General features: G+C 40.2%; 1 protein-coding gene across 1 annotated transcript in view; it reads left to right on the top strand.

The window, feature by feature from the left end:
• HCN1 (hyperpolarization activated cyclic nucleotide gated potassium channel 1) overlaps nucleotides 1-26913 on the top strand; it is a 288556-nt gene that overhangs the window by 147808 nt on the left and 113835 nt on the right. The window contains exon 3 of the mRNA XM_039542782.1: nucleotides 9192-9353. Within this exon, the coding sequence (XP_039398716.1) occupies nucleotides 9192-9353 (162 nt within the window). The remainder of the gene's footprint in view (nucleotides 1-9191; nucleotides 9354-26913) is intronic.

Here is a 26913-nt window from a genome sequence, read left to right as displayed (position 1 = left end):
AGTTTGAAGGTTTGGGGGGGGAGGTCAGGGTCTAGTTAAATTCTCAGCTGCTATTAGCAAAGGCAGCTACTGCCAGGTTAGAGAATTCTGCTGACAATTGTTATAGTCCTATTGCTACCAGAGTAGTGCCTCCAGAGGATATTTGTGAGACTGTTTATGTGTGAATTGCATTTCCAGGCCTTAGAATGGATGGGTTTTTTTAAAATAGTTATTGCAAATCTAAATAAAGAAATAAAATGAAAACATAAATATTGCAAACCAAAACCCCAAGAAAGAAACACGAGTAGGCTGCTATGATGTAATTAAGATATGGAGCCAGTTTTGAAGGAGAGTGCATCTTAAAAGCCCCTCATCAACTAAAGTACAGAGGGGGATGGTCCTTGCCCCTGCCTGCTCCAGCACTGCGATTGACCTTGTCCTTTGTGTGAGGGATGATGGGAAGAAGCACCTTGCACCCTTGCTCCCCGCCACCCACCACACACAGCCACAAGTACGTAGGAAACACTGACTCTAACTAAGCAGAGGAAACACATCAGACAAAAGTGTCCTAGGCATCTAGAGAGTGTTTCTGTTTTAGTGCTGTGGGTTTGTTTGTGTTTCAGAAACAGTACTTCTGACATCAGCAGTTTGAAATTGTTAGACTTGGTGGAAGAAGTTAGTTAATTCACATAGTATTGGCTAATTTGCTGCATAAAATATATATGGCAGATGAATAAAGCTTGCTTTCTGAGCTATTCTAGACCTTTCCAAGACCTGCTTAATTCTTTCTCCAGAAAATTAGTTGCATTAAAGCTTGCATGTTTAACCAAGAGCTCTACCACATATATATGCGGTGGTGCAGTTCCTTTTGCTAGTCACAAACTGGCTTCCATTTGTACGTGCCCTGGAGTGGAATAAATTTGGCTTGTGTAATAAATTGAATGTCAGATTGACTAGATCTAGAAAATAATTTTAAAAGGTCACGTAAAATAGGCTGCCCTCAGCTCTTTTTTCCAGATATGTTTGTTTAAAAATAGTTTGTTCTGTTTATTAAAACTCTGCTGTTTTCCCTCCAGGGTCAACTAAAGTGAATGCAGATTGTTATACTTGTCAGCATTTTAAAGTTCTGAATATAAGTAGATTAAATAGTGTTGTATACCTTTCCCCGCTACACAATTATTAGCTATAAAATATGTATGATAAAATTAACCACAGGTATCAGGATTCAGTTGAATACACAATGCTACCATTTAGGCATATCCAAGCATTCCAATCAATAGGAGTTTACAGGCTACTTTTCCAGACATAGTTTCAGTTTAGAATGTTGTAATTTGTTACAAAATACATAGATCCATCGGGCCAGACTATCTCCCACTGAGATCAAATGGAATGATTGTGCTAACAGTTGGATCAGGATCACTGTGTCTCACTGATCTTTACAGAAAATTGCTATAGGCATCAATATCTGGCATATGGAATGCAGAATATATGAAATGACAACGTAGAGCAGTGGTTCTCAGCCAAGGGTCCAGGGCTCCAGTGGTTTCAGTGGTTTCAGTGGTTCTGCCAAGCAGGACCAGTGTTAGACTGGCAGAAAGCCGGGGTCCCATTGCATGGGGCTGAAGCCTGGGGCCCTGTGCCCCACCACCTGGGGCTGAAGCAGGAGCCTGAGCTACTTAGCTTCACAGTGCCCCCTGTGGCATGGAGCCCTGGGCAATTGCCCAGCTTGCTACCCCTGGCTTTTATATGCAGAAAACCAGTTATTGTGGCACAGGCGGGCTGTGGAGTTTTTATAGCAGGTGGGGAGGGGGGGGGACTCAGAAAGAAAAAGGTTGAGAACCCCTGATGCAGAGAATCCCAAATAGCTCATATTGATTTAAATGGGCCCCCTCAAGCTGGCATAAATGGTGTCCAAAAGAAAGGCTTTATTCTCTCTCCCTCTCTCTCTTTAAATTATTCTATTTATTGTGGAGCTTTGCCCCTATATAACTATTATCTTGCTGGAGATCACATGAAAACTAAGCTCATATAGGAGACTCTGGATCTTACAGTTTTCAGTCTGTCTCCATGTGCCGTTCTGAAGGATAAAACCAGTAATTTCAGACTGATGCAGAGAAGGAAGCAAAAAGACTGTAATTTTTATAACTAATATTTATTCCATTCAGTCTGTTTTAATGTTCTATTGTTGAGCTTTAGATTTGATTTGAGAAAATGCTCAGAATCACTGTCCACAAGCAATTTTTCAGATCTGCCCACAGTGGCTATTTAATATTTCAGACTCTGTGTGTAGTTTCCTGTAGTTCAAGTGTCATCTCATGTTGCCTGCAGCATGATTCAAATCATGATACGAGAATTAAAAGAAAGATACTGTTGCCAATTGTGCCAGTCTTCCAATATTGAGCACCCGTGGCACCAAGGCAGTTCTACAAAATGGTTTTGGGGAAGAGGTACCTGAACAAATTCCATGGCATCACAGTTTGTAACATTTTCCAAGCACTCCTCAGATTTTTGCCTTCCTCTAAGAGTTAATGGCATTTACCCAAAAACAAGCTGAAAATCAACACCGAAAAGCAGCAGGGATTAGCTGTCTGCATTCCCTGACATGGAGATCAATAGATACATTATTAACTTAATATGACAGCCTGCCTCCGGTATCATTAAGGAAGTGAGCTGGCAGTTAGGACTGCAACAGTTCTTTGTCTTGAGTCAAAAATCAGAGCTAGAATTTCTGTACTTTGGAGTATGCACTGTATTGTAAATATGGGAAGGCAGCAGTCTGCTTTATCCTTCACACATGGGAGTGAAAAGAGTCATTATTAAAGTGTGACTGAAAGCTGAGATAATCATGGAAGCTCTGACTCTTACAGCAAATTTCTATTCTTAACAAGTAGGTGTTGCCAAAACATTCATAAATGAACTCACCCAAAGGTTATATTTCAGCCATATTAAATTAAAGGGACATTGTCAACTTAGGTTAGGGAGAAAACTTCAGGTTCAAGTGTTATGGAAAGGGGTTATACAATGAATATAAAAATAATTTTGATTTTTAAGAAATCAGCAAAAACAGATTTGTATAAGTAAACAGTTTCCTGAAATTATTGCAAACTGTACATTTTAGCATTGTTAGTGCATAAAAGCCAGATAGCAAAATGGACAATAGTCAGAAGTAGTAATATCTTTGTCTAATCAGAGTTAACTGCAAATAGTAAACGAAGACAGAAAAACAATGGAAGATACATTAGGTTTTATTTTTTCCCTGTTTTAGTAATTTAAGGTAGTGTTAGTAAAAAATTGTTTAAATCCAAATTTTTCTAACCTTGGTGCATAAGTCAGACTCCTCAGTACACATTTAAGTACCAAAATAAAAGTGGTCTGATTTTCAGAGGTGTTCAGTACCTGCAGCTCTCACAGGATTTGTAGGTGGAGTGCACTTATGAAAATCAGGCCACTTATATTTAGATGTCTGAGTATGGATTTAGTAGCCTAACTTTAAGTACAAAGGTTTAAAGTTTTAGCTATTAATTTTATCTTGACAGTGTCTCTTTTAATGTCAAAGGATCTGGCTTAAACTCTTGGTCCCACAGAATGGGAGTTAGGTGACCTGAGTCCTATTCCTGCCACTGGCATGCCTCTTTGCTGCAGTTTGGCCAAGTCAATAATGATTGAAATTGGAAAGACTATAGATTTCTCTTAACTTTCTGTATCTCTATTACCCTATAGGTAAATTTTGTTGTCCCCATTTTATACTTCTCATAGGAGTTTTGGTGAGGCTTAACTCATGAATGTTTGTAAAGTACTTTGTGATACCTTGTATGTGTACCAGTATGTCGTCCAGTGAACATTATTGTTAGAGTTATTAATTTACTTCTATGTATGACAATTGTTCTACTATGCAAATAGAAAATGTTACGTAACCGATTTCTAAGATAGGTTGTCTGCCCTGTTAGTGAAAAATATATCAAAGGAGTCTACCAATACTATGACTGAATATAGTGGTGTTAAAGCCAGTGGGCACATTGTAGTCAAAAGGGGCTTAACACATGTACAGGGTTTTTTTGTTTGTTTGTGTCTCTAAATCATTTACAAACACAATTACAGTTCTGGTGATGTTCTGTAAAATCCTCAATAGTTTGGGATCCAGTTATTTTGAGAACTCACATCTCACTACTTGCTTTACATTGATAATGGATCCTTCAGAGTGCAGTGGCTTGCAGCATTAACATATAGATGGGAAGGGCCCAGTGGAAGGTTGTTTTCAATGAAGGCTTCTCTAAATCTGGAATTTGCTACTACACCCTTTTTGCCCAGATTCTGAATGTATTGCTCTTTAGGATATGTTGTGAAACTTGTCTATTTAAATGGACCTTTTCAGGAGGTTTAGCTTCTAGAGAGCTTGTAAAATATAATATTTGGGAGGAAAGTTTAGAAAACTTTTAATTTTTTTCTTCAAAACTTTATAGGAAACCAATGCATTTGTCAACAAAAAGTTGAAAACCAAAATTTTGGGTTTTTTCCCCATCCACCTGTTTCTTTACCCTTCCTCCCTTTTTTTTTTTCACTTGTTTCCATCTTGTCACTGAGAAAGGGGAAAAAATAGATGGTGAGAATCCCCAAATCAGAACATTTCTTGGTTATTTGCCTCTGTCAAAAAACAACAACAACAACAAAACCACACAGAAAACTTCTAAAGAAACAAAAAATGTCCATGAAAATTTTTCATTTAAAAATAATTTTTTCATTGGAGATTTATTCCAATACATGCACTGGATGATTTGAGGATTTTTATTATTTCTTTGATATTCATAAGGTAATTTTGCACAGCACAAAGATATTGTAATAAGCACTATAAAACTATAGAATATGTAAACACTAACTGTATGAATAGGAGTGCTAAAATAGGATGGATAAACAGTACGGTTGAAATCATACTAAGCTATCTAGATAATATCCAGAACACAATAATGCAGGTGTAATACTGATCCTGAATACTAAGAAATACAGGAGTCATTCCTTAAGTGAAAGCTTTCAAAAACAATGAAAGATTACAGTGTCACATACTGACTATTCACTCCCCTTTTGGAGTGTGGATTCAGATAAAATTTTCAACACGTGCTATTGCTCTTATAATCTATGATCACTGCTGTAAAGGCACACCACTAATGAAGAGACAGACGTACTTGCAGGGTGACAAAAGGACACAACTTTATTCAGGCCAGCCATTGTTACAGGATAGGCACTGGGACAGTCCTTGCCAAATCCACCCAAGCTAATGGTTTCCCAGTTTGCACACACAATCGCAGACCCAGACACAATCCCTCACTAAGGCCCAAAGATTTGAGCAGAGTGCCTCAACTACTATGTTTAAATTATAGCCTGCCCCTGTGATAGCTCCTTATTTATATTAATCCTTGTGACTCACAGGAAGAGCCACATTGGGTCAGCAAGCAGTTTCACCAGGCAACCAGGGGCTGATATCGCCTTATGCTACTATTATTACTGTAACCATGTAGGTGTCATGTTAGTACCCTACAGTAGTTCATGTAAATTTCCCTGGTAGTGCAATCACTCACTTGCTTTGTTATGCATCCCCCTATATATTCCCCACATCACCTCACTGAGTAATATCCAGTTTAAAGGGTTTAAAATAAAGATGGATCAGGATCAAGTCTACACAAATAAACTTCTCCCAACTTTGGGAAAACATAAATCAAGATCTGAGCTTTGCTTGTCAGGCCCTTCCCCAGCCCAAAACTATGCCAAAGGTGGAATTAGCCCAAGTGAAATGGCTCTGGCTAATCAATTTTTATGCATTCATGTCTAGTGGGTACATGCACAACCATCTTGGTGGTCTAAAGTAGTGCTTAGAGTGGAGGGATGAGAGTTAGGAGATCTGTGTTTTGTTCTCAGCTCTGGCAGTGTAATGCTGTGTGAGTTTGGGAAAGTCACGTTGGGCCAGAGTTTCAAATGCTCAGCACCAACAGTAAGGACAGTATTTTCAGAAGAGCTATACTCTCATTTAGGCATCTAAGAAAGGGGAAGATTTTGATCTCAACACTCAACAACTCCTATTGTCACACTTTTGACCAAATTTTCTGAAAAAACTCAGCACTCAATGTATTGATTTTTTTTTTAATGAAAATCTCACCACTTACTTTGGTGTTGAAATGAAAGCCAAGCTCCTTTTGAAAATATGGCCCAATTGCTGACAGAGCTCTTCTAAACATCTAATCTTTAATCTTCTGCTTTAGTATCTCCAGCTGTACAATAGGGATGTTACCATGTATGTTAGTACAACATTTGAAGAGTCTGGGTGAAGGTGCAAAGTACGTGCAAACCATGTATTGCTACTAACTAAATTTCCCAGATTTGTTTATCATAACTAGAATAGGTACTCTGGCTGAAATCCTGGCTCCACTGAAGTCAGTGACCAGGCTCCCAATTCAATAGGGTTGGAATTTCACCTCCAGAAGTGTTTATGGTTGCAGTAAATGTATCTTGACAGACAGACAGGTGCTCAATTGCAGCCTAGCTTGGGGCATTCCTCAATAGTACATATTCCATATTATTTACTGTCAATTACTTTAAATAAAGTTATTTCCTGCCTAGTCTCTAGGTGCATTCCATGCAACAAAACACTCAACTTTTTAATCAAAATACAACAATTACATCTCTATTTAAAATTCCTAAACAGCAAAACCAGTTTTTTTCTGTTTATTCCTATTTTCAGTAATTTCTCCATGAACTCACAGTACCACAGCCTGAGTTTTGACAGGAATGAAATGGTATTTGGGTAACACATGACATTTTGAATAATGTTATAAGCACCTGTCACCCATTTCTATCAAAATTGGGACTTGGGACAAATGTTTTAACAATAGTCTGGCTGAGAGAAAAATACTTTATACATAACATTAGTATTTAGATAAGTATTTGAATATCTTAAGTAGTTTTGGATTTTAGATTGAAAAATACACTATAATTTTTCAGTTTTAAAGTAGGGCACATTCCATCCAACAGAAAATATCAACAGTGTTTTAGAAGGTGCCTAATCTTATCTCAAAAGATTTCATTTGTACTCATTTACACATGCAAGTAATAGAAACTGTGCATTCAGTTTACATATTTAACAGTTTATCTATAAAAATTCCACATGTAAATTCTATTTAAAACTGAGTGTGCAAATATGGAAGTAAATTTTTAAATCATTGTCTTTGGTTTGTAAGTTTAATTGATTCACAAATTTTAAGGCCAGAAGGGGCCAAGGAACATTATGATTATGTAGTCTAACCTCTTACTATGTCAAGTAGGAGGTTCTGAATGTATCATGTAAAAGGTTATAATTTGGAGTAAAAATCAACAGGATCTTCAGTAAAAATAGTTTCAACTGAGCTTCAATGACATTCATAGATTCAGTGTAACAGTACACAATGTGTTTGTGTAATGTCAGTAATATGATGTTGCTGTAGATTTTCTTCACATGCTAAACCCATTGCATATTTGTTCATCATCCTCAGTATAATTATTTTATTCCTTCTTCCCTCTCTCAAAAGGAAGCTTATTTTTGGAGGACTGTATGGTTTTCCCTCTTCCTGTTCCCTCCTCCAGTCTTTTTTGAGAGCAGTTAGATCTTGTGTCTTTTTTCTTCTTTTCCTTTGCTACCCTCTATATCCACCTGCAGGAAAATTCATTCTGGGTGGCTGTGGGAAACTGCTGCCCTTTTTCAGCAGTAATGACTCAGGTTTCCTAATTCAATTGCATATGGGAAAGTATATTCTATTAAAAAATCCCTTCAAATTTTGATTAGACAGGGCCTTCTCTACCTTCTTACCTGAACTGCTGGATAATGTTGGTGTGCACTGTTAAACAGGTAGCACATTTTACCCTGGAGCAGGCTGCATTTCAGGAGTAGCTAAATTGATTCACATAAAATATTAATAGTTTGGAAAATGTTTTAAGATACTTGTGTATAGTACTTTTCCTTTAGATGTGGAACATAATTCTTATTTTGTATGTCAGTGAACAAAGTGTCTGCTTCTGAACATGCTAATTAGGTCCAGCAAAATTGCCCTTAATAATGTGGTGTATGGGTGTTTGCATGTTCTCACGCATGTGTTTATATAGGTTTTTTTTTCATTGTAATGGATAATGCAGATACAAGCATTTTTGGCCAGCAATGAAGGGACTAATGGAACACACCAAATTATAATGAATTGGTCCAGGTGTTTTGTAAATTGCAATACAGTAGGAAAATTAATAGTGTTTAATAACCATGAAATCTACCCTTCCATCTGTATGACTGTGGTATAGTAGGGCAGGTGTTTGTGTACTAAATTGGGAAATAAAGACTACAGGAATATGACCCCAATATGATTAAAGGCTATTTCTTACTCTTCATATTCTCCATTTATATTTAGCACATATTGAAAAGGGACTGAACACACACACACAGATGTAGTAGCATAAAACTACTATGAAAGATTGAAGGAAAATTCTTGTGAAATTTCTCTTTTGAAGATGCATAAATATTACATTGACAGATATCTTAATATAGATTAAATTATATGACATTAGATTAAATAGATGAAATGAAGATATAAAGCTAGTTTTTATACCTGGACATCTCCTTCACTGCACAGTGTACCATATATGGAGGTGAAAATTTGGGGAATTGTGCTCTTGTAGGTATTGTAGTAGTCTAAGGGGTAGGATTCATGGAATCTGTTCTGTTCTGTCATTGCCTTCTGCATGACACTGGAAATTTTGCATTTTTATGCTTTAGTCTGCTTAACTGTAAAATGGTAATGACTACTTTCACTGGTGAGGCATAATTCATATTTGTTAAGCACTTTAAGATCCACAGGTGAAATCTTTAAATCATGATTTGAGGACTTCAGTAACTCAGCGAGAGGTTATGGGTCTATTACAGGAGTGGGTGAGGTTTTGTGGTCTGCAATGTGCAGGAGGTCAGACTAAATTGTCAGGATGGTCCCTTCTGGCCTTAAAGTCTATGAATCTATGAAAGGCACTTTAGAAGTGCAAAATATTGGCATTATATGCAAAATATGGTGATGTGATTTTATATAATAAATTAATCCCAAAGTATTGTAAGAAAATCAGTGTGCTTGCTTCTCTTTAGTTTGCTTGGATGAGAAAAATCTCATGTTGTATTACCTGAATTTCATTATCTAAATAATTTGTAATTTTTTTTCCAGATTTTCCATATGACATATGATCTGGCCAGTGCTGTGGTGAGAATCTTTAATCTAATTGGAATGATGCTACTTCTTTGCCACTGGGATGGTTGTCTTCAGTTCTTAGTACCATTACTTCAGGATTTCCCACCAGATTGCTGGGTGTCCCTAAATGGTATGGTTGTAAGTATTGTTCATTTTTCATTGTGTTTTTCAAACATTCTTCTAAATTGTCAGTAAACTGCTAGTTAAACTTAAGTTTTAGTAATACATTGCACTACATGTTAATATTTAAGATTGCCTTTTTCTTTTGTTGGTTGACTGACTACTAACTTTTTGTAACCCGAACCTCTGAATCACAGCTAGAATTAGTTGTTTTCCATGACTGTCCAAAATCAGAAGATATTTCAGTTTTAAAATCATCTTTATCTATCAATCCCCACTCTTTCAGCAAACTACCTAGAAGAAAGTTGGATGAAGTTTAGTATGAACTTTTAAAAAAAGACTAGTAGGTAGGGCTGACCAGAAAAGATTTCCATTTTACAAAAAATTCTAAATTTGATTTTGTTCCAACGTGACAACAGGAGAAGGTGAGAAACAGCATGTCTAATTGAGAGCTGGGACTTGAATCGAGGTCTCCTACTCACCTGAGATGTGGGAGACCCAGGTTCAACTCTATGTTTTGAATTGGGCATAGCAGGCACAGAGTCTCCAGCATCCCAGCTAACTGCCCTAACCACCAGGTACCTGTATGTTCTGGGCTCTTGCACTCTCTTTCTCACTCACCAGAAATGACATCCTGGGCTTGAAAAATCTTAACTATGAACATTTTGTCAAAAAACTGGCATTTTTCAACAGGAAAAGGTTTTGTAAATTATCCTACTAAGTCTATTAAAAAGACATTTTACCCATGTGTTATTAGTCCAGTTTTGCCCTCAGTTACATGAATACAACATCCTTTAAACCAAATCATGAAGTTGTTTCCCATTTTTTTCCTTAGCATTTACTCTGGCCAAATTTCCATGGAAATTTTTCCTAACAAACAGTGAGGAAAAATTAAGAATTTACTTCACTTTGAAGGTGTGTGTGTGTGTGTGTGTGTGTGTGAAGTGCTAGCTCAAGGGCAGAACTTGGCTGCATTTGTGTTACTTCTCATCTGTTGTGAGAGAAATGGAGCTACACAGTTTTGATAACTGTCTTGAAGGCTGACAGATTCAAAGAGCTAGGTGATGTTTGTGTTGAAGACTTCAGATGATGAAGAATAGTTGATACACTGGGAAATCTGTTAAAAAGATGCTAAAATGAAACTTTTCCCAGTTTAATATATTCCACCATTAGGATTTCTTATTATTATATGGAACAACACAATATTGCATATGTGGAAAGGAAAATGTGAACAAGGTAAAATAAAAACAAAAACAAGCAGAAACCCATTTAGAAATAGATAAGCCAAACATCACAGAAACTGGGCAAATTGTCAAGTGAATGAATCCAATAAATGGAACAATTTTTGGCATTGTATGTCTCAGTTTGTTGATGGTACAGACAACATCAAGGAAGTGTTTAAGCAAGGAATCTCTCTGCTGGGATTTGAACCAAAAAGCCTCAGATCTAAAAGCAGCAACTCTACTCTACTGATACTCAGTGGAGCCACACAGCAAAACAAACAAACAAAAAATTCCTTTAGTTGTCAATAGTGGCAGCACATATTTTGTTTCATACCTTTTGTTACTAAAGTACATCATTACATGCAACCACAGTAAAAATGGACTAAGTTATTAGGCCTTATTTTCAGCTAATGAAAGACTTGCAGGGTTGAAATGAGGCTGCTGTTTTGAGAACTTTTCCAAGCTCATGTTTTTCCAGAGCCAAACACTATGTATATAAATAGCTTTACTGAAGCCCACCATTTACTGAGCACATTTATTCTATAAAAGGGAGAGAAAGATAGTACAGAGACAGGTACACAATTGTGTAAGCACAAATGCTTGTCTCATTCAGCAACCAGAAGTTGATCCAATAAAAGATATTACCTAACCCACCTTGTCTCTATAAAATCCTGGGACCAACGAGGCTAGAACAACACTGCAAAGAGACAACCCCCCACCCCCAACCTGTCATTTCTAGAATTTAAGAGCTGAAGAGAGATATGTTCTTAATCAAAGAAAAAATATTTTATACAGGTATCTTTGTGTTTGTATGAAGCATAGAAAGGGGTGAATCATTTTTTTTTCAAATTAGAGAAATCATTTTATAGTCTTTTACTTAAAAGTAAATACAATTTTATATAGCAAAAAATAAATTTCAGGAATAAAGGAGGAAAATCTTTTTGCTGGATAAAAGAATGTCAACCAGATATTTAGAAAATGCCTGTAAGAAAAAGAGAAGGGGGAAACAATATCCCTACACTGTTGCCACTATCCATTTTGGTACAAATTCATTGATGGCATAAGTTGGTGCAATGCAAATCAATGTAGTTGCACCCACCATGTCTTCTCGTCTGACCTCCTGTATAGCACAGGCCACAGCTTCCTTGCATTCATTCCTGTTTGAACTAGAGCATATCTTTTAGATAATTTTAAAATCAAGGTTGGATGTTTATTTGTAATGGAGAATTCACCACAACTCTCGCGCTAATGGTTGTTCTAATGCTTAATTGCCCTCAGTGTTAAAAATGTGCACCTTATTTCTAGTCTGAATTTGACTAGATTCAACTTCCAGCCCTTGGATCTTGTTATAACTTTGTTGACTAGATTGAAGAGACAATTATCAAATTTTTGTTTCTCACTTAAGTGCTTGTAAATGTTGATCAATCATTCCTTAAACTTCTCTTTGTTAAACTAAAGGGATTGGATTGCATGAGTCTGTCACTATGAGGCATGTTTTCCAATCTTTAATCGTTCTCATGGCTCTTTTCTGAACCCTCTCCAATTTATCTACATCCTTTTTGAATTGTGGACCTCAGAGCTGGACACAGTATTCCAAAAGCAGTCACAAAGCAGTCACCACAGAGCCAAATACAGAGGCAGAATAACTTCCCTACTCCTACTCAAGATTTTCCTGTTTATATATCCAAGGACTGCATTATACCTTTTGGCCACAGTGTTGTACTGTGAGCTCACATTCTGCTGATTATCCACCAGGACACCAACCCCCCTTCTCCCCCACCCTCAGAAGTCCTTTTCAGGGTCACTGCTTCCCCAGATAGAGCCCCCCATCTTGTAAGTATGGCTTCAATTCTTTGCTCCTAGATGTATGATCTCATATTTAGCTATATTGAAACACACATTGTTTGCTTGAGCCCAGCTTACCAAGCAATCTAGATCACTCAGTCTCATTAACCTTCACCCATCATTATTTACTGCTCTACCAATTTTTGTGTCATCCGCAAACTTTATCAGCGATTATGTTAATGTTTTTCTTCTAGGTCATTGATAAAAATGTTATATAGGGTAGGGCCCACAACCAGTCTTCGAGGAACCCCACTAGAAACACACTTGCTCAATGATTCCTCGTTTACAATTGCATTTTGAGATCTATCAGTTAGCCAGCCAGCCAGCATTTTTAATCAATTTGGAATGTACCAAGTTAATTTTGTATTCTTCTGGTTTCTCAATCAAAATGTTCTATGGTACCAGGTCAAGTGTCATACAGAAGTCTATGTATATTACATCAACACAATTGCCTTTATCAATCAAACTTGTAATTGCATTAAAAAAGATAATTAGTTCTGACAAAATCTGCTTTGCATAAGCCACTGCTGATTTATATTAATTATATTACCTTCCTTTAATTCTTTATTAATCAAGTCCCATATCAGCCATTCTATTATTTTGCCAGGGATTAATGTTACACTTAAATTCCTATAATTACCTGAGTGGTCCCAAATATCCTTTTTACATATTGGCAGAATATTAGCTTTCTTCCAGAAATTGCCCCCTTGTATTACAAGCCTTATTGAATAATCAACATTAGTGGTCCAGAGAGCTCCTCTGCCAACTCTTTAAAAATGCTTGAATGCCCATTGTCTGGACCTGCCAACTTAAAAACTTCTATCTTAAGCTGCTGTTTAACATTCTTCTTAGTTATTGTTCGAATGGAAAGTATTTCATCATCATCATCATCATCATCATCATCATCATCATCATCAATGAATATATCATCTGGGCTTCTTTTCCCAAATACAAATATTTATTGAACATGTCTTCCTTTTCTACATTATTATTGACAATTCAACACTTTCCATCTAGTAATGGAGCAATACCATTAGTTAGGATTCCATTTGTGTCTTCCTCAGGCTGAACTTTTTTGGAAAGTTACAGCCAAAATGGTTCAGCCATTTCCGAGAATGAGGGGGAAATGTTTTTTGAAAAGGTAAAAAGAATATGGATGATATTTTCTTTGAGACGGTCATGGGACTTGTAATATGGCAAAGCAGTGGCCTTTGTGCCTTTTGCCATCTCCAGGAATCCACCTAAATTTGGCTAATTTATAAGCCTTTGAAAAATTTCAATTTACACATGGTCAGTAGAGACTTAAGAGTTTAGCAAGTAAAATCTCCAGAGTTTATCCTCACTGAGCATGCTTCATCCCCTCACAGCTCCTGTGTGTGACTGGGCATGGGGAAGGAGTAGATTCACCAGACTCCATGTCCACAGCTGAGACAGCAGTGAGGGATTGAAAGGGAAACTGTGACTAGGACCGTGGAGGTGGGGGAAGAGGGAAGACTGGGAATGGTTAGGTAAAGAGGCAGGAGGGAAGACTGGGACTGGTTGGGCAAGGAAGCCAGAGGATCTGAGGGAGAGGGGAGTCTGTAACTCATTGGGCAGGAGACTGGGAGCTGATGAGGAAAATGGGGAACAGAGGATGTTATTTGGAGCCAGTTGGGAGGGAAGACTGAAATCAGAGGAGAAACTAGTGGAAGACTGGGACTAGTTGAACAAGGCGACTGTAGCTGGGATTCAGTGTGGGAGGAATGGGACAGGGAAGAACTGAGACTGGCTAGGCAAATACACTGTGACTAGGAGCCAGGAAGGAGTGTGTGTATGCTTAGTGGGGTGAACAAGATTGGATGAGGATTCCAGGGAGGGAGGGAGAGCAATGGGCAGCATGTGGGAGAACAACTGGCAAGCCAGCATGGAAGGGAGAGACAACTGATGAGGAGCTGGGAGGGAAGAATGAGGACTGGCTGGGAAAGAAGACTCAGATAGGAAGCCCAGAGAGGACAACTAAGTCTGCCTTGGCTAGGTGACAGACTGGGATGAAAAGCCTGAGGAGTGGAGAGTTGGTTTGAGAAGAATGGAACTCGGAACAAGGAGCCAGGTATGGAGAAAAGACATCACTAGGACAGGGGAAGGTTGTAGGGGACAGGAAATTAAAGACTATCACAAGGGGGTTGGATTAAGACTTAATTAATTCTGGCGTTTTCAAACTTCTGAGTGCTTGACTTAGTAATGTTACTGTTCTTTTAATGTGTGGTGTGTGAGTATTGTTGTGCATAATAAGTGTATATAACATGTTAAAGAAAATGACTGCTGGTTGTGGTGGTGACAGTAAAGATACCAATAACAAAGATGGAAACAAGGATCTGCCTGTTTGCATTACATAATCTCTGTTAGGTGCTTAGGTACCATGGTGATGAACATGGTGTAAATAATGAAGAGAGAGAGAGAAATATAGTGGATGTTGTGAGAGAAAAAGTAGCAACTCTGCGTCCAACAAAAAGCCCGTTGTCTCGGTGGGCAATCAAAATATAAAATCCAATGTTATTTTCTCAACAAAGAAAACCAGCAAGTAATATATTGGTTAGGAAGCACTGGGTGACCAGCTGACAATACATGCCATTTGAAATAAGAGATGATACTCATTTTCTACTAAGAAAATAAAAGCATATTGTAATAGGGTGCTGGCTTAAGAGGCACTGAACCAGCCCCTGTTAGCTCAGAACCTGCTAGCATCGCTCCCATCAAGGGGAGCTGGCAGAGTGTGGCTCATTAAAGGAACCTGAGAGCAATCACCTGTGAGCCTGCTGAGAATAAGGCCTATAAAACTAGCAGGAAGGAAGTAGGAGGGGAGGAACAGAGAAAGTAAGGCGTGATGGCCTGTTGCTCCCAGCTGCTGTAAGAGCAAGCTGTTCCCTAAGGGGCTACCTGACTGGTATTGCACTGTATATAGCTGTATATACGTGGTGATGGGAAAATACTGGGAAATAAAAGGGCACTGATGTGTGAAAGAGTGGTCTCCAGCAAATTTGTACCACGAGCAACGAAGCGCTCGTCTACACATATTTAAGGAAGAGGTTGCAGTGGTTGCAGTGTTATGGCAATAGATAGAACAAATGAAAGAAGGTACGGCTGTTGTGAATAATTTATCTACTTAACAGTTCAACATCCAATCTATTGGTCTAGGAGTGCTAAAATCAAAATTGCAGTGTCATAGTGATCGTCCATTAAACTGGAAAAAAAAATTCCAAGAGTTACCACAGTTATTCCAAGAATAGAAAATAATGTTGGTATTTCACATTCTGCTGTGTGATAACTGTTGGTAAATTTTGACTTTTTAATGACAAGCACCACACTTACGATAGTAATTACTAGATCATTCATTCACATGCATCCGTACATCAGCTATTCTCTTAATTTACGTGAAGGATCCTTTATACTACTCTGGCCTTAAAGTTGGCTTGAATTATGTGTATGCCCATTTTAAGAGTACCAGCATTTTGTAAAGAGGCCTTAGTGTAAATGAGAATCTGATCCAATGTGATTGGTCCCAAAGGAAGGGAAATGCTGAGCTATTTGCTTGCTTCAAAACATATGTGAAGCGTTTCTTTGATCACACACTTTTGTTTATAGTTGAGAGATAGGCGATAAAGCTAGTGATAAAGAATGAATAATAACAAGTCTGTAGATTAATAGCCATGAAGAGTCCAGCTGCTGCTGCCCAAGTGCATGGTTTAATGAACTCCCATTTTTAGCATGGACTAGTCTCTGTTAAGTTAGATTTGGGGAAAGGTGATGCTTTGAGATGAGAAGCAATCTAAAATTCTTGTCTTCTCATCATTTTGGAACAGAGCAGTTGCCATATGGAACTTATTCCAGAGTTTAAACTAATCTCTAATTAGGGATTTTGATGAGGCCTTCACAAGCACACATTTTACCCCACATCTCCCTTCTATGGGATTTCTTGTACCTTCCTCTGGATCATCTGGTGCTGGCTGCTATCAGATGCAGAACACTGGACTAGATGTACCATAGGTTTGGTCTAGTGTGGCAATTCCTTTGTTCCTATGTAATATCCATTCTGTCTCTGACAATGGCCAGTGACAGATATTTCAAAGGAAAGTGCAAAATCCTCATGTTCATCAGACTACACCAAGGGACATTTTTCTCTAATTTAGCTGATGATCAGCCTATGCCTTAAAAAATTAAGATTTATAACCTTTGTAATTTTATCTTAGTTTATGCAACTGATGATGGTGGTATTCTTACTCAAACAAATGTGTACCCCACATTACATTTTAGCTATTTGTCTCAAAAATATTTCCTTAACCTCCTTGACAGTGCCTAGGCACAGCTGTCCCTCCATCTGTCTGGGGGGGAGGCCACACCCTCTCACTACAAGGCCTCTGGAGGGGCACAGTTCAGGGAGGAATTAACACTGAGGATATCTGCCACTCAGTGGGATAAAGCAGTCAGTAACCTCAGAGCCCAGGCCCTCAGCCAGTGTGGGGCACCAAACAGAGAATTCTCTACTGCAGTTAGAGCAGAGTAGTAATGAGTCTAGGCTCTCAGGCCCTCCAACAGGGTGAAGCACCAAAAAGCCTGTAGTCAGGGCCAGGCAGCAAACAGTCGGCTCTGGCAGACCACTGACAAACACGGGCCTCTTGGCCTAGAGTGGCTAGCCTGCTGCCCCCAGGTGGGGTGCGAAGGGGCAGGGAGACCTAGGCCCACCTAACTCCACTGGGTCCCAACCCAGGGCCCTAACAGTGGTAGAGTGGTCCACCCTTGGCTTGGCAGGGAATCCGGCCGCAACACGCTGACCGACTGTCAGTCAGCAACACAGCCAAACTATATTTGGCTTTCATGGGCCATTTCCTCCACTCCATGAATCCCAGAGGCATCGTTCATCTCGTCAGGGTAAACAGCTAAAGGCAGCCCCAATATTTCCTTGACGCCCGGCGGTTCCGGCCGTCCCTCCGGGTCTTGGGTGCTGTAGCGGCTGCTGTCAGATCCGAGCTCCAGCAGTGGGTGGTAGACATCCTTCTCCTCTGGTGACTCCTCTCCAACTGAGCCTGAGGGCCTGCCTTTTATACTTCTAGTTCTTGTCCCACTCCTCTGCTTCTAGCAGGGTGGGCATGGGTGTCCTGGCTCTGCCTACCAAGGGGTGGTCGTGGCTGTCCCTCTGTCCATCTGGGAGCGTGGCCACACCCCCTGGCTACAGTTCCCTTCACAATTTGGTGGTCTTACTGATCTATTGAGTGTTCTCTGGGTTTACTATTACTGGCATACAGTACTTAAAGAATATCTTACTCTTTTCTGGCTATTTTTTCCCCTTGGATTTTTTTTAACTTAGTTGTTCAGCCACACTCCACCTCCTGTGTTACTTAGGCTTAATGGTTGGATTTTTCAGAAATGTCCAAGTGACTTTGAAAGTCAACAAAAACTTCTCATATTGGAAACTCCAGAAAAGGAAATATTATGGAATCAACTGTTTAAGGTACCAAGTTATAGTTGCAACAAACTATGTCCAAAGGTATTTTTTCAGCCAATGTATGCTTAAAATCATCCATCTTTGCTGTTCCAGAAGATTTTATTGTTCTTCGATCTCTCCTAACTAGAGATGACCCTCAGCTACAATGTCCATATCTGGATCTGGAGCTTTTCCATCATTTGTAGGTAAAGATATTTGGATCTGGTGTTTTTGTTTGGCCCATTGGCAGGAATGAGATCAACTGTGAAGTTCAAATCTGGATCTGAACATCCCCGAAGTTAGGAAATGTGCAGATGTGGGATTTTGCTTTAGCTCTTTCTCTACTCTCAGCATTCTGCATTCACTGTTATTTCTCTGTTACAGACAGTGGTGGATTAGCCACTGAGCCAATGGGTCCATGCCCAGGGGCCACAGCCATTTGGGAGGTGCCTGAAAAAATGGGTGCCCCCAGGCCCCGACCCGCTGGAGAGCAGGGTTGGGGCATAGGGGCTTGCCTGACTCTGCCAGCCTGGTGCTCCTGCGGGGGAATGGGGGAATCCCTCATGCCCTGACCCAGCTCCCCGGCAGGAGCACCGGGTGGGCATGGCAGCCCTGACCCAGCTCTCCGGCAGGAGTGCCAGGCTGGTGGAGTGGGGCAAGGCCCCTTGCCCCAACCCTATTTCTCCACCAGTAATGTGGGGGGGGGGACTGCAGGCAGAATGGGTGGGGAGGGTCCCTCACTTGCTCTGGCCCAGGGCCCCACAAATCCCAATTCTGCCTCTGGTTATAGAGACCATTAGTGAGCACTTAACCTTATGCTGGTATTTGTATACCCGAAGTTATCCATAATGATTCTTATTTCCTTTGAGGGAGGGGAAAACAAAATCAACAGTGATGGGATCTCCGGGGTACTATTGTGCCCACTTAACTCTCCAGCCTGGACTGTTTCTCACAATGTTTTGCTAGCAACAAGCAGCAAGCACCTCCAGGCACTACTATCACTCAGCATAACAGCATATGGAGCCCCATACCCAGCTAGATTGCATGAATGTTCTCTGAGCCACTCATGAATCACAAAGAGAAAGGCACCAGTCAATTCCCCCCAGCTCCGCAGCCTTGTATCCCAGAATTGTAGTCTTGAAGCCTGACCAGTGTGTTTATTACCCGGTCCGCCCCTCCCTCAATGTGGAGAGGACATATGCAAGTTTTTGTAAACTAAACTGAGATTTCCCAAGCACTTCAACCAAAACACACTGTTTTAGGTAAAACATAAAACATATTTATTAACTACAGAAAGATAGTTTTTTAGATCATTATAAGTGGTAGGCACAAAAGATCAGAGATAGTTATCAAAGACAATAAAAGATAAGCATGCAGTCTAAATCTGAAACCTTAGTGCAATGGGCAGTATTTAGATCAAGCAGTTTTCTCACCCCACTGAATGTTATAGATCTTAATACACAGGTTTCCACTTTTAAGCCTGGGACCAGTCTACACAGTTGAAGTCTTTGTCTTCCCAACATTCTTATTATTCCCAGCATAGGTGGGGGAGGAGAAAGGCCAAGGCATGGTACCACTGTCCCTTGTTTTATACCTTCAGTCCTTGTGCCTGGAAAATATTAGCACAGACATGTCTGGTGGGCTTTGGTGAATCACAGAGTTGGGACAATCCCCTATTGGGTGATACTTGTGCAGCCCTCACAGCATTGTAAATCCCTTGATTACAATTCTCCTGCTGATTAATGGTCGCTAAACATCATCCTGGAAGTGGTTCACCTCTTTTGTTGCCACTGGCAAACTTACAACATGTTTCAATAACAAAAATCTCATAACTTCACACATGCTAACAATTTACATATTTGGACAGGAGAATGGGTTTCGGCAGATCATGACCTTTCATATGATATCTTACATGGCATGGTTGGTATGAAATATCTCATGATTCTATGACAGGGTGAATATGGGGGTTCCAGTATGCTGCTTTGAGATACAGAGTGCCACATCAACCTAATTTCCACCACTATGACTTCACCTTCTAAAACATGGAATTCCAAATCACTTATGTTTTTCTTTCCAAGTGTTTCATATTGGTACCATGTATAGACACTTCTTTTGTATTTGCAATGTTATGGACATGTCTTTGTTCACCTCTTTGTCTTTTCCTATTCCAACTATAATTGCTGTCTATATTGTCACTTTTTATTCCTGATTATCCTAGCAAATTTTATTTGTTCATATGAGACATCCTCAACATCCACTGGCTTTTCCTACAATCTTCCAAAAAGACTTCATTTTCATTGCCAGTTGTCTGATTCCCTTTTTGTTAAGATGGATACTATGCTTACCTCTCCTAAGAGTTAAATAAAGTTAAAAGCATCTTCCCAACACCACTTTTAATCTACAAACTCTATTTGTGCATTCCTATGTATCGAATCAGGAGCATTTCACAGGAGATTATTGTGGAGGCTTTGGATTTAAGACTCTTCCCTAATAATATAATTTTGTCTTCCAGGACATCTCCCTTTGTATTTTGTAAGTCCTCCCTACCGATATACATCATCTATGTTTTTCCTCCTTGTTGTAACTCCTCTGCCACATTGTGACATTTCACATCAGTTTTATTTTCTCCCTTGTCTAAGATAAAAACAAATGCATTAAAAACACTTCTGTGTGAATATATTGCATTTATATTTGTTACCTAGCCAGCACCAGAATAATAAATAATATTTTATCTATTTGATTTAAATAATAAGATGACAATACAAGACTCTAGCCACCTTATCATACAACTAATTTTACTCCAGAACCAAAGCAGAAATAAAATAACTGTTCAAAAGAAACCTGTTAGCCTGCCACCTGCAAAATTGTTTTTTCCCCCACCCTTCATCATTCTGGAGAATATACCCTGAGCTCCCTCCAAAACTCTATCAAACAAAGGTCTTTTGTAGCCTGCTCAGTTCCAAATGTTTGACCAAACATTATATACTATTGCAGAAGTACAATATTTGTTGTTTTTGTGATAGTAATTTTATACTGAGTATTATTGCAGGAGTCCTTTGCCTTAAGTTGTCAGAGACAAATGTTTGCAGATATCAAGTTACATCTTTAATGATAAGCAGCACATTTGCTGACATCGCCTTTTGCAGCTTTCCTGACAAAATAGTGACATATCTTCAAATATGTAATTACTATAGTAAAAATAGGTCACCAGGATGCTGACTGGCATGTCTTTGCAGTCTATATTCTGCTTTGTGACATCTTTTCCACATTTTCTACTGGACTGCCAAAAAGCTAACAGAGCGTTAAAAAAAGTGAGTGTTAAAAAGAAAACAAACAAACCCTACACACATGCATGGTACAATCAGCTAGTGAGAGGAAGAAAATATACCTTGTACAGTGCTTGTTTCAAGCAGGATTTAATATTTAATAACTAAGGCTCTCAACTTGAAGCCATCCCTATTTCTTAGGTTGTAGAAACAGAAAGGAGGTTCCCACTAGCCACATTTTGTCTCAGAGGTCTGTACAGACCCTCTGGGACCTCCTCCTCTCATCCTCCATACACTCAACTCTGCATGGAGGCAGTATTCCTTCTGGTTGAAGAGAGAGATAGACAGAACTCCTTAGAAACTTTATAATGTTGCTTCTCAGTCAGCTGGCATTGTGGCTTCTGAGAAAGACAATGTGACCCCCTCCCCTCCAAGGCTGAATAATATTGTCTTTCTAGCATATACAGTTCCTACACTAATACTATATAGGGTCCTATGCAAGGTTCATCACTGTCAGGGCCGGCTCCAGACCCCAACGTGCCAAGCAGGCGCGTGGGGCAGCATTGTCCCGGCAGGGCGGCATTTGGCTCCGGCGGACCTTCCGCAGTCATGCCTGCGGGAGGTCCACCGGAGCCCCGGGACAAGCGGACCTGCCGCAGGCATGACTGCAGAGGGTCCTCTCTTCCCGCGGCTCCGCTTGAGCTCCCGCAGGCATGACTGCGGCGGATGCGCTGGTCCCGCGGCTCGGACAGAGCTCCCGCAGGCACGGAACCAGCGCACCCGCCACTGGAGCCACGGAAACAGCGCACCCGCCGCAGACACTTCTGCCCCGGCCGCGGGACCGGGGAAGGGTGGCGTAATTTCTAGAGCCGCCCCTGATCACTGTGGTACCTGAATGCCGTCCGATAGTGACTAATGTCTGTCATATGTTGTTTGTTCACTCATACTCTCCCCAGAGGGAGACACATGTGCAATGGAATGTCTTGTTATGATAGCATTTTAAGGGGAAGTTATTTCTTTTTTATTTAAATATTCTTGTCTTGGTCCTACAGTATTTTGGTTTTGCAGCTTGCTATCTTAGAGCAGCTGCAATCTTTCCACATGTTGCATGGCAAGTTTCTGTAATCTATGAGGAGTCACACCTATACATTATGGTTTGAGGAAGTCAAGTGCTGATCATGTGCACCATCTAAAGTCAGTTTTTGGTGACTTAAAAACAAAGGTCTTGAGCCCATCATATAATGTCAATTGTGATATGACATAAGAAGTACTCTTCATTAGGCATCTCTCGCCTTGTATTTCTATATTATAGTGGGGGTTGTGGCACTAGAGTTAAGACTGAGACTAGCTTACTATTTAACATCCAATTTTTCCAAGCTTACTCTCATTGTCTTGAAAATTGCTGTGCCTCATGGGGGTCTGAGGTAAGGTTAGTGGTCCAAGTTTGAGGTTATTTGAGGAAGGGATTCCTGAGACAAGCCCCTTAAAATTCTGTGATATTAACATTTCATTGTTAAGGGAAATATCATTCATTAAACAGAGGGAAGATGAAAGACTGTCATAAACAGCAGCATAAAGGTAATGAAATCATTCTTTTCCGGAGCAATGGGACTGAGTGTGATCAAAGAAAAGCAAATAGTTGTGACTTTCATCAATATCATCATGATCAAAGGGGTTGCTGAGCATCAGAAAACACCAGTATAGACAGCCTTGTTCTGAGGACTGGTGCAAGGTCAACATGGGCTAAGACAGTGGCTGGATACTATCAGAAGTCAAAATAACTTCTTATGAAAAATAAGCACAAAAAATTTAAACTTCATACAATAATGTATCCAATCTAGCTGAATCCAAGGTTAACACTTTTCATTTTCATCCTTCAAAGTGCTCTAGTTTCATTGAAAAAGGGGTCTGATATAAATGTCAGACACTAGAAAAATTCCAGGCACTTGGCCCTTTTTTAGAACAGTTCTATCAAACCTCAAATGACATTTCCCTCCAGAAATTGCTAAAGAAAAATAAAAAATTGCACAAGCTACAGTAAACATTTAAAAGGAACGCTCTAATCCAAAAGAGAATTTTCACCTGTTAAAATGGAAATCCACCATCAGAATGGTGAGCCAAATTAGGGGCACTGTAGAGTTAGCGGGACAAGTTTGGCCAACTTGACTAAGGGGTTTCTTAGATATAGCTCTCATTCCCCTCCCCGACAATAAGGATCTGATTTCAATAATTAAAGTGCTTTAACATCCACATACATAGGGAAACTCTTCTAAAAATTGGTATGCTACAAACAGATCCTGGGGTGAAAATCTGGGGTCTTTTGATTGAGAAATCCCAAATATATAGTCTCTCACATTATGAACTTCTTTTCATTTTTGAAATAGAGTGAGATTATCTTGAATACTGTTATGCCATGATAGGGGCAGCTTCATATATTTTGGTGTTAAATTGGAGCAATTTGGATAGCAGGTACCTCAGACACAACTCCAGCCAATAAGTTGTGGATTTTAATATTCCAATTACTATGAAACCCATGAGTATAACAAAATTGTTGTAGAATACTGGTTTTGAAGACAGAGGCTGGAGTTGACTGTGTGAGGGTGGAGAGGAGACCATCCATTGAGAGTGAGTCAATTGACACATCACAGGACTAATGTTAGTCTGTCCTCATCACCAGGGGATGATATGTTTCATCTGAGAATATCCCATTAAAATTAAAGGGGCACTTCATGATCCTCCTATGCTGCAGATGGTTGTGCAGAGTCATCTTCCCTCTCCACTGTCCCCCAAACTGGAGTATGGAGTCTGGGGTTCCTGTCAAGTGTCATATCCGGTAGATGTACTCCTCGCAGCTTATCGGTTACCATCTTCCTTCCTCTGTATGGCTCCTCCATATTCCCGCTAGGGCTGAGGGGCCCAAGAGAGGGGCAGAGCTGGTGGCTGAGTGGGTGAGGTGTTCCAAGGGAGCCTCCTAGTGCCCCTCCACAGATGGCTCCCAATCATGCCCCCTTCCAAGGGAAATTCACCACCCCAGCTCATCATTAATGCAGAGTTATGACTGACCAGCAGTATCTTGTACCCTTCCAGAACATTTAGTCCACCTATATTTAAACCTCTGAAAACGAGGAAATGCAGAGTTAAGGCACACTCCAGTTCTGCCCCACTACCTTAAATCTGCCCTCTTTGATATTCCAACTGACAAATATCATAGCCTTCTGTCCTTCCAGGTGATATGCAGTACTAGTTTTATTAATTTTCTCTTTTGTTGTTGGTTGGTAGGAGGTTATTGGGTAAAAGCGAGTGTTGATCTTATCACAGAAAGGCTTTTTTTCAAAGAGGGAGGTATTACAGCATTTCCTGAAGCTGGTCAGACTCTGGCTGTGCCTGATCTCCTCTGAAAGATTGTTGGATCTCTTCAACTTGAAAATGCTTTGTTCCCAGCTTCTCATGTGCTTCATCCTGGGCCTTGTGATCTGCATTTTCCAAGTGGAGCACAGATACACAGTGGTTCATAGATCAAAATTTGGTCTTTAATATATCTGGAATTTGATCCATTGATTGCTTTGAAAATTAGAATCAAAACCTTCAGCTGTCATGGGGAGCTGACTGGGGGCCTGTGGGGAGGGATTTCAACATGGACCTGATGTGCTTATGGCAGGCTAACCTGTGTAGTAGGTGGGCAGCCACATTCTGTCCCAGCTGGACCCTGTACACTTTCCTTCACATTTAGCTTCGGATACAGTGAATTACATTAATCCAGCCTGGACATGACAAATACATGAGTCAGTGTGGCCATGTGCTGACTGGGGTTATGTCTGCACTACATACTACTACCAGCGGTGTGCGGTATATGAGGTAACTGCACACTGCAGTGAACAGCAGCCTGGGTCCGCACTGCAGTGTATGGGTACACAAGAATGAAAGGCTCTGGCAGAAGGTAGACAGTGGGGAAAGGCAGAGCCTTTCTCTGCTGCCTCCCCCTTGCCAGAGCCTTTCCCACTGAGGGGAGGGGGAGTTTTTACCTGAGGGGAGAAAAGGCTCCAGCACCAGGGAGGCAGCGGGACACTGCACTGCTACAAAGAGCAGTGCTGATGGGGAGGCATGGGCTTGGGTGAGAAGAGAAAGTACTTGTATACATATCTGCACCTGTCACTTGCTTAACCTATACCTCACTGGCTACATGGCTGTTCATACCCATGCTAGAGGGGCTACGCACCACCAAAAAAAGCGTGCAGCATCACTGTAGCGTGGGATAAAGGGACTGTTTCCTAGCAAACTTGAGATGAAAGAAAACATTTTCAGACACTGTTCCTAGCTGGTTGTCCAAGCATTAGTACCTGTAATATGCAGAGAGCATCTCTCCTGAAAGATTTATGCTGTTGTTGCTGGATTTTGAAAGGTTTTACTTTTCCTTTTGACACTATATCATGATGTAAACTGTTACAGCGCTAGAAAGACAAACCATCCTTGAAGTGATACCATCTGAAGATCAACAACATATAGTTTCCAGCCAGTTTATTTGTAGCCAGTGATTGCATGGCTACCAAAAATGTATCGTCTTTCATACAAAGGCAGTTGTGATAAATGAAGGGCTCCCTTTTATGAACACTCAGCCAGACAGTAGCTATAAAATCCCTCTTAGTAGCTATTCTGTAATTGCTCTACCTGTGAAGGGTTAAAAAGTCTCACTGCTATGCATAAGTAAAAGGAAGTGAGTGGGCACCTGGCCAAAAGAGCCAATGGGAAGGCTAGAACTTTTGAAAAAAGACTCCCCTTTTGTCTGTCTGTTGTTCTCCTGGGGAGAGGCGGACAGGGCAGCAGCTACGCTGTAAGAAGCTTGGGGCCAGGTATGAAAAATCCTCAGTATCATATATCTAGAAACTACTAATTTAAAACCCCAGATATGTAAGTAGATCAGGAAATGTCTAGTAAGACGCGATTAGGTTTATCTCTTTTTATTTCTTTATGGCTTGTGGACTCCTCTGTGCTAACCCCAGGTGCTTTTGTTTTGCTTGTAACCTTTAAGTGGGACCTCAAGAAAGCTATTCTTGGTGCTTAAACCTTGTAGTTTATCTTTTAAAAATCTGGCAATAGCCTGAGTTCCCAGATGCATTTTTCTTTATTAATAAAATATACCTTTTTAAAGAACAGGATTGGATTTTTGTGTCTTAAGAAGTTTGTGCACATGTTGTTTAATTAGCTGGTGGCAACAGCTGATTTTTTTTCTTTCTCAGCTCTTCCCCAGAGAGGGGATAAAAGGCCTTGAGGGTACCCCAAAGGAAGGAATTCCCAAGTGCTCCTTCCTGGGCTCTCAAAGGGGTTCTGCACTTGACTGGTGGCAGCATCTACCAATCCAAGGTCAGAGAAAACCTTGGGAGTTAGTACAAGCCTGGAGTGGCCTGTATTAATTTTTAGAATCCTTGCGGGCCCCCACCTTCTGCACTCGAAGTGCCAGAGTGAGGCATTAGCCTTGACAGCAGTTGTCTGAAATGAGCGATATCTCCCATGTTATTGTTCCAATAAAAGATATTGCCACACCCACTTTGACTGTAATGTCCTGGGACCGGTATGGCTACAGCAACATTGCGATACCGTATCTTCCATGTTCTTCACAAACGTTATTGTCTTGATCAAATAAATGTCAAACGGGGAACTATAGAATTTAACCTGCAGCCTGAGTTTGAAAAGTTAAAAGGGCTTGTAAGGTATTTGAGAGAGGCTTATTTTGCTAGTATTTCTGATTGTAGTGAGTCAGCAATTACTCGGCAAGAACATCGTAGCTACTG

This window comes from Mauremys reevesii, linkage group 6, assembly GCF_016161935.1.
Source record: "Mauremys reevesii isolate NIE-2019 linkage group 6, ASM1616193v1, whole genome shotgun sequence".
Lineage (NCBI taxonomy): Eukaryota > Metazoa > Chordata > Testudines > Geoemydidae > Mauremys > Mauremys reevesii.
This window is presented reverse-complemented; position numbering and strand designations above follow the sequence as displayed.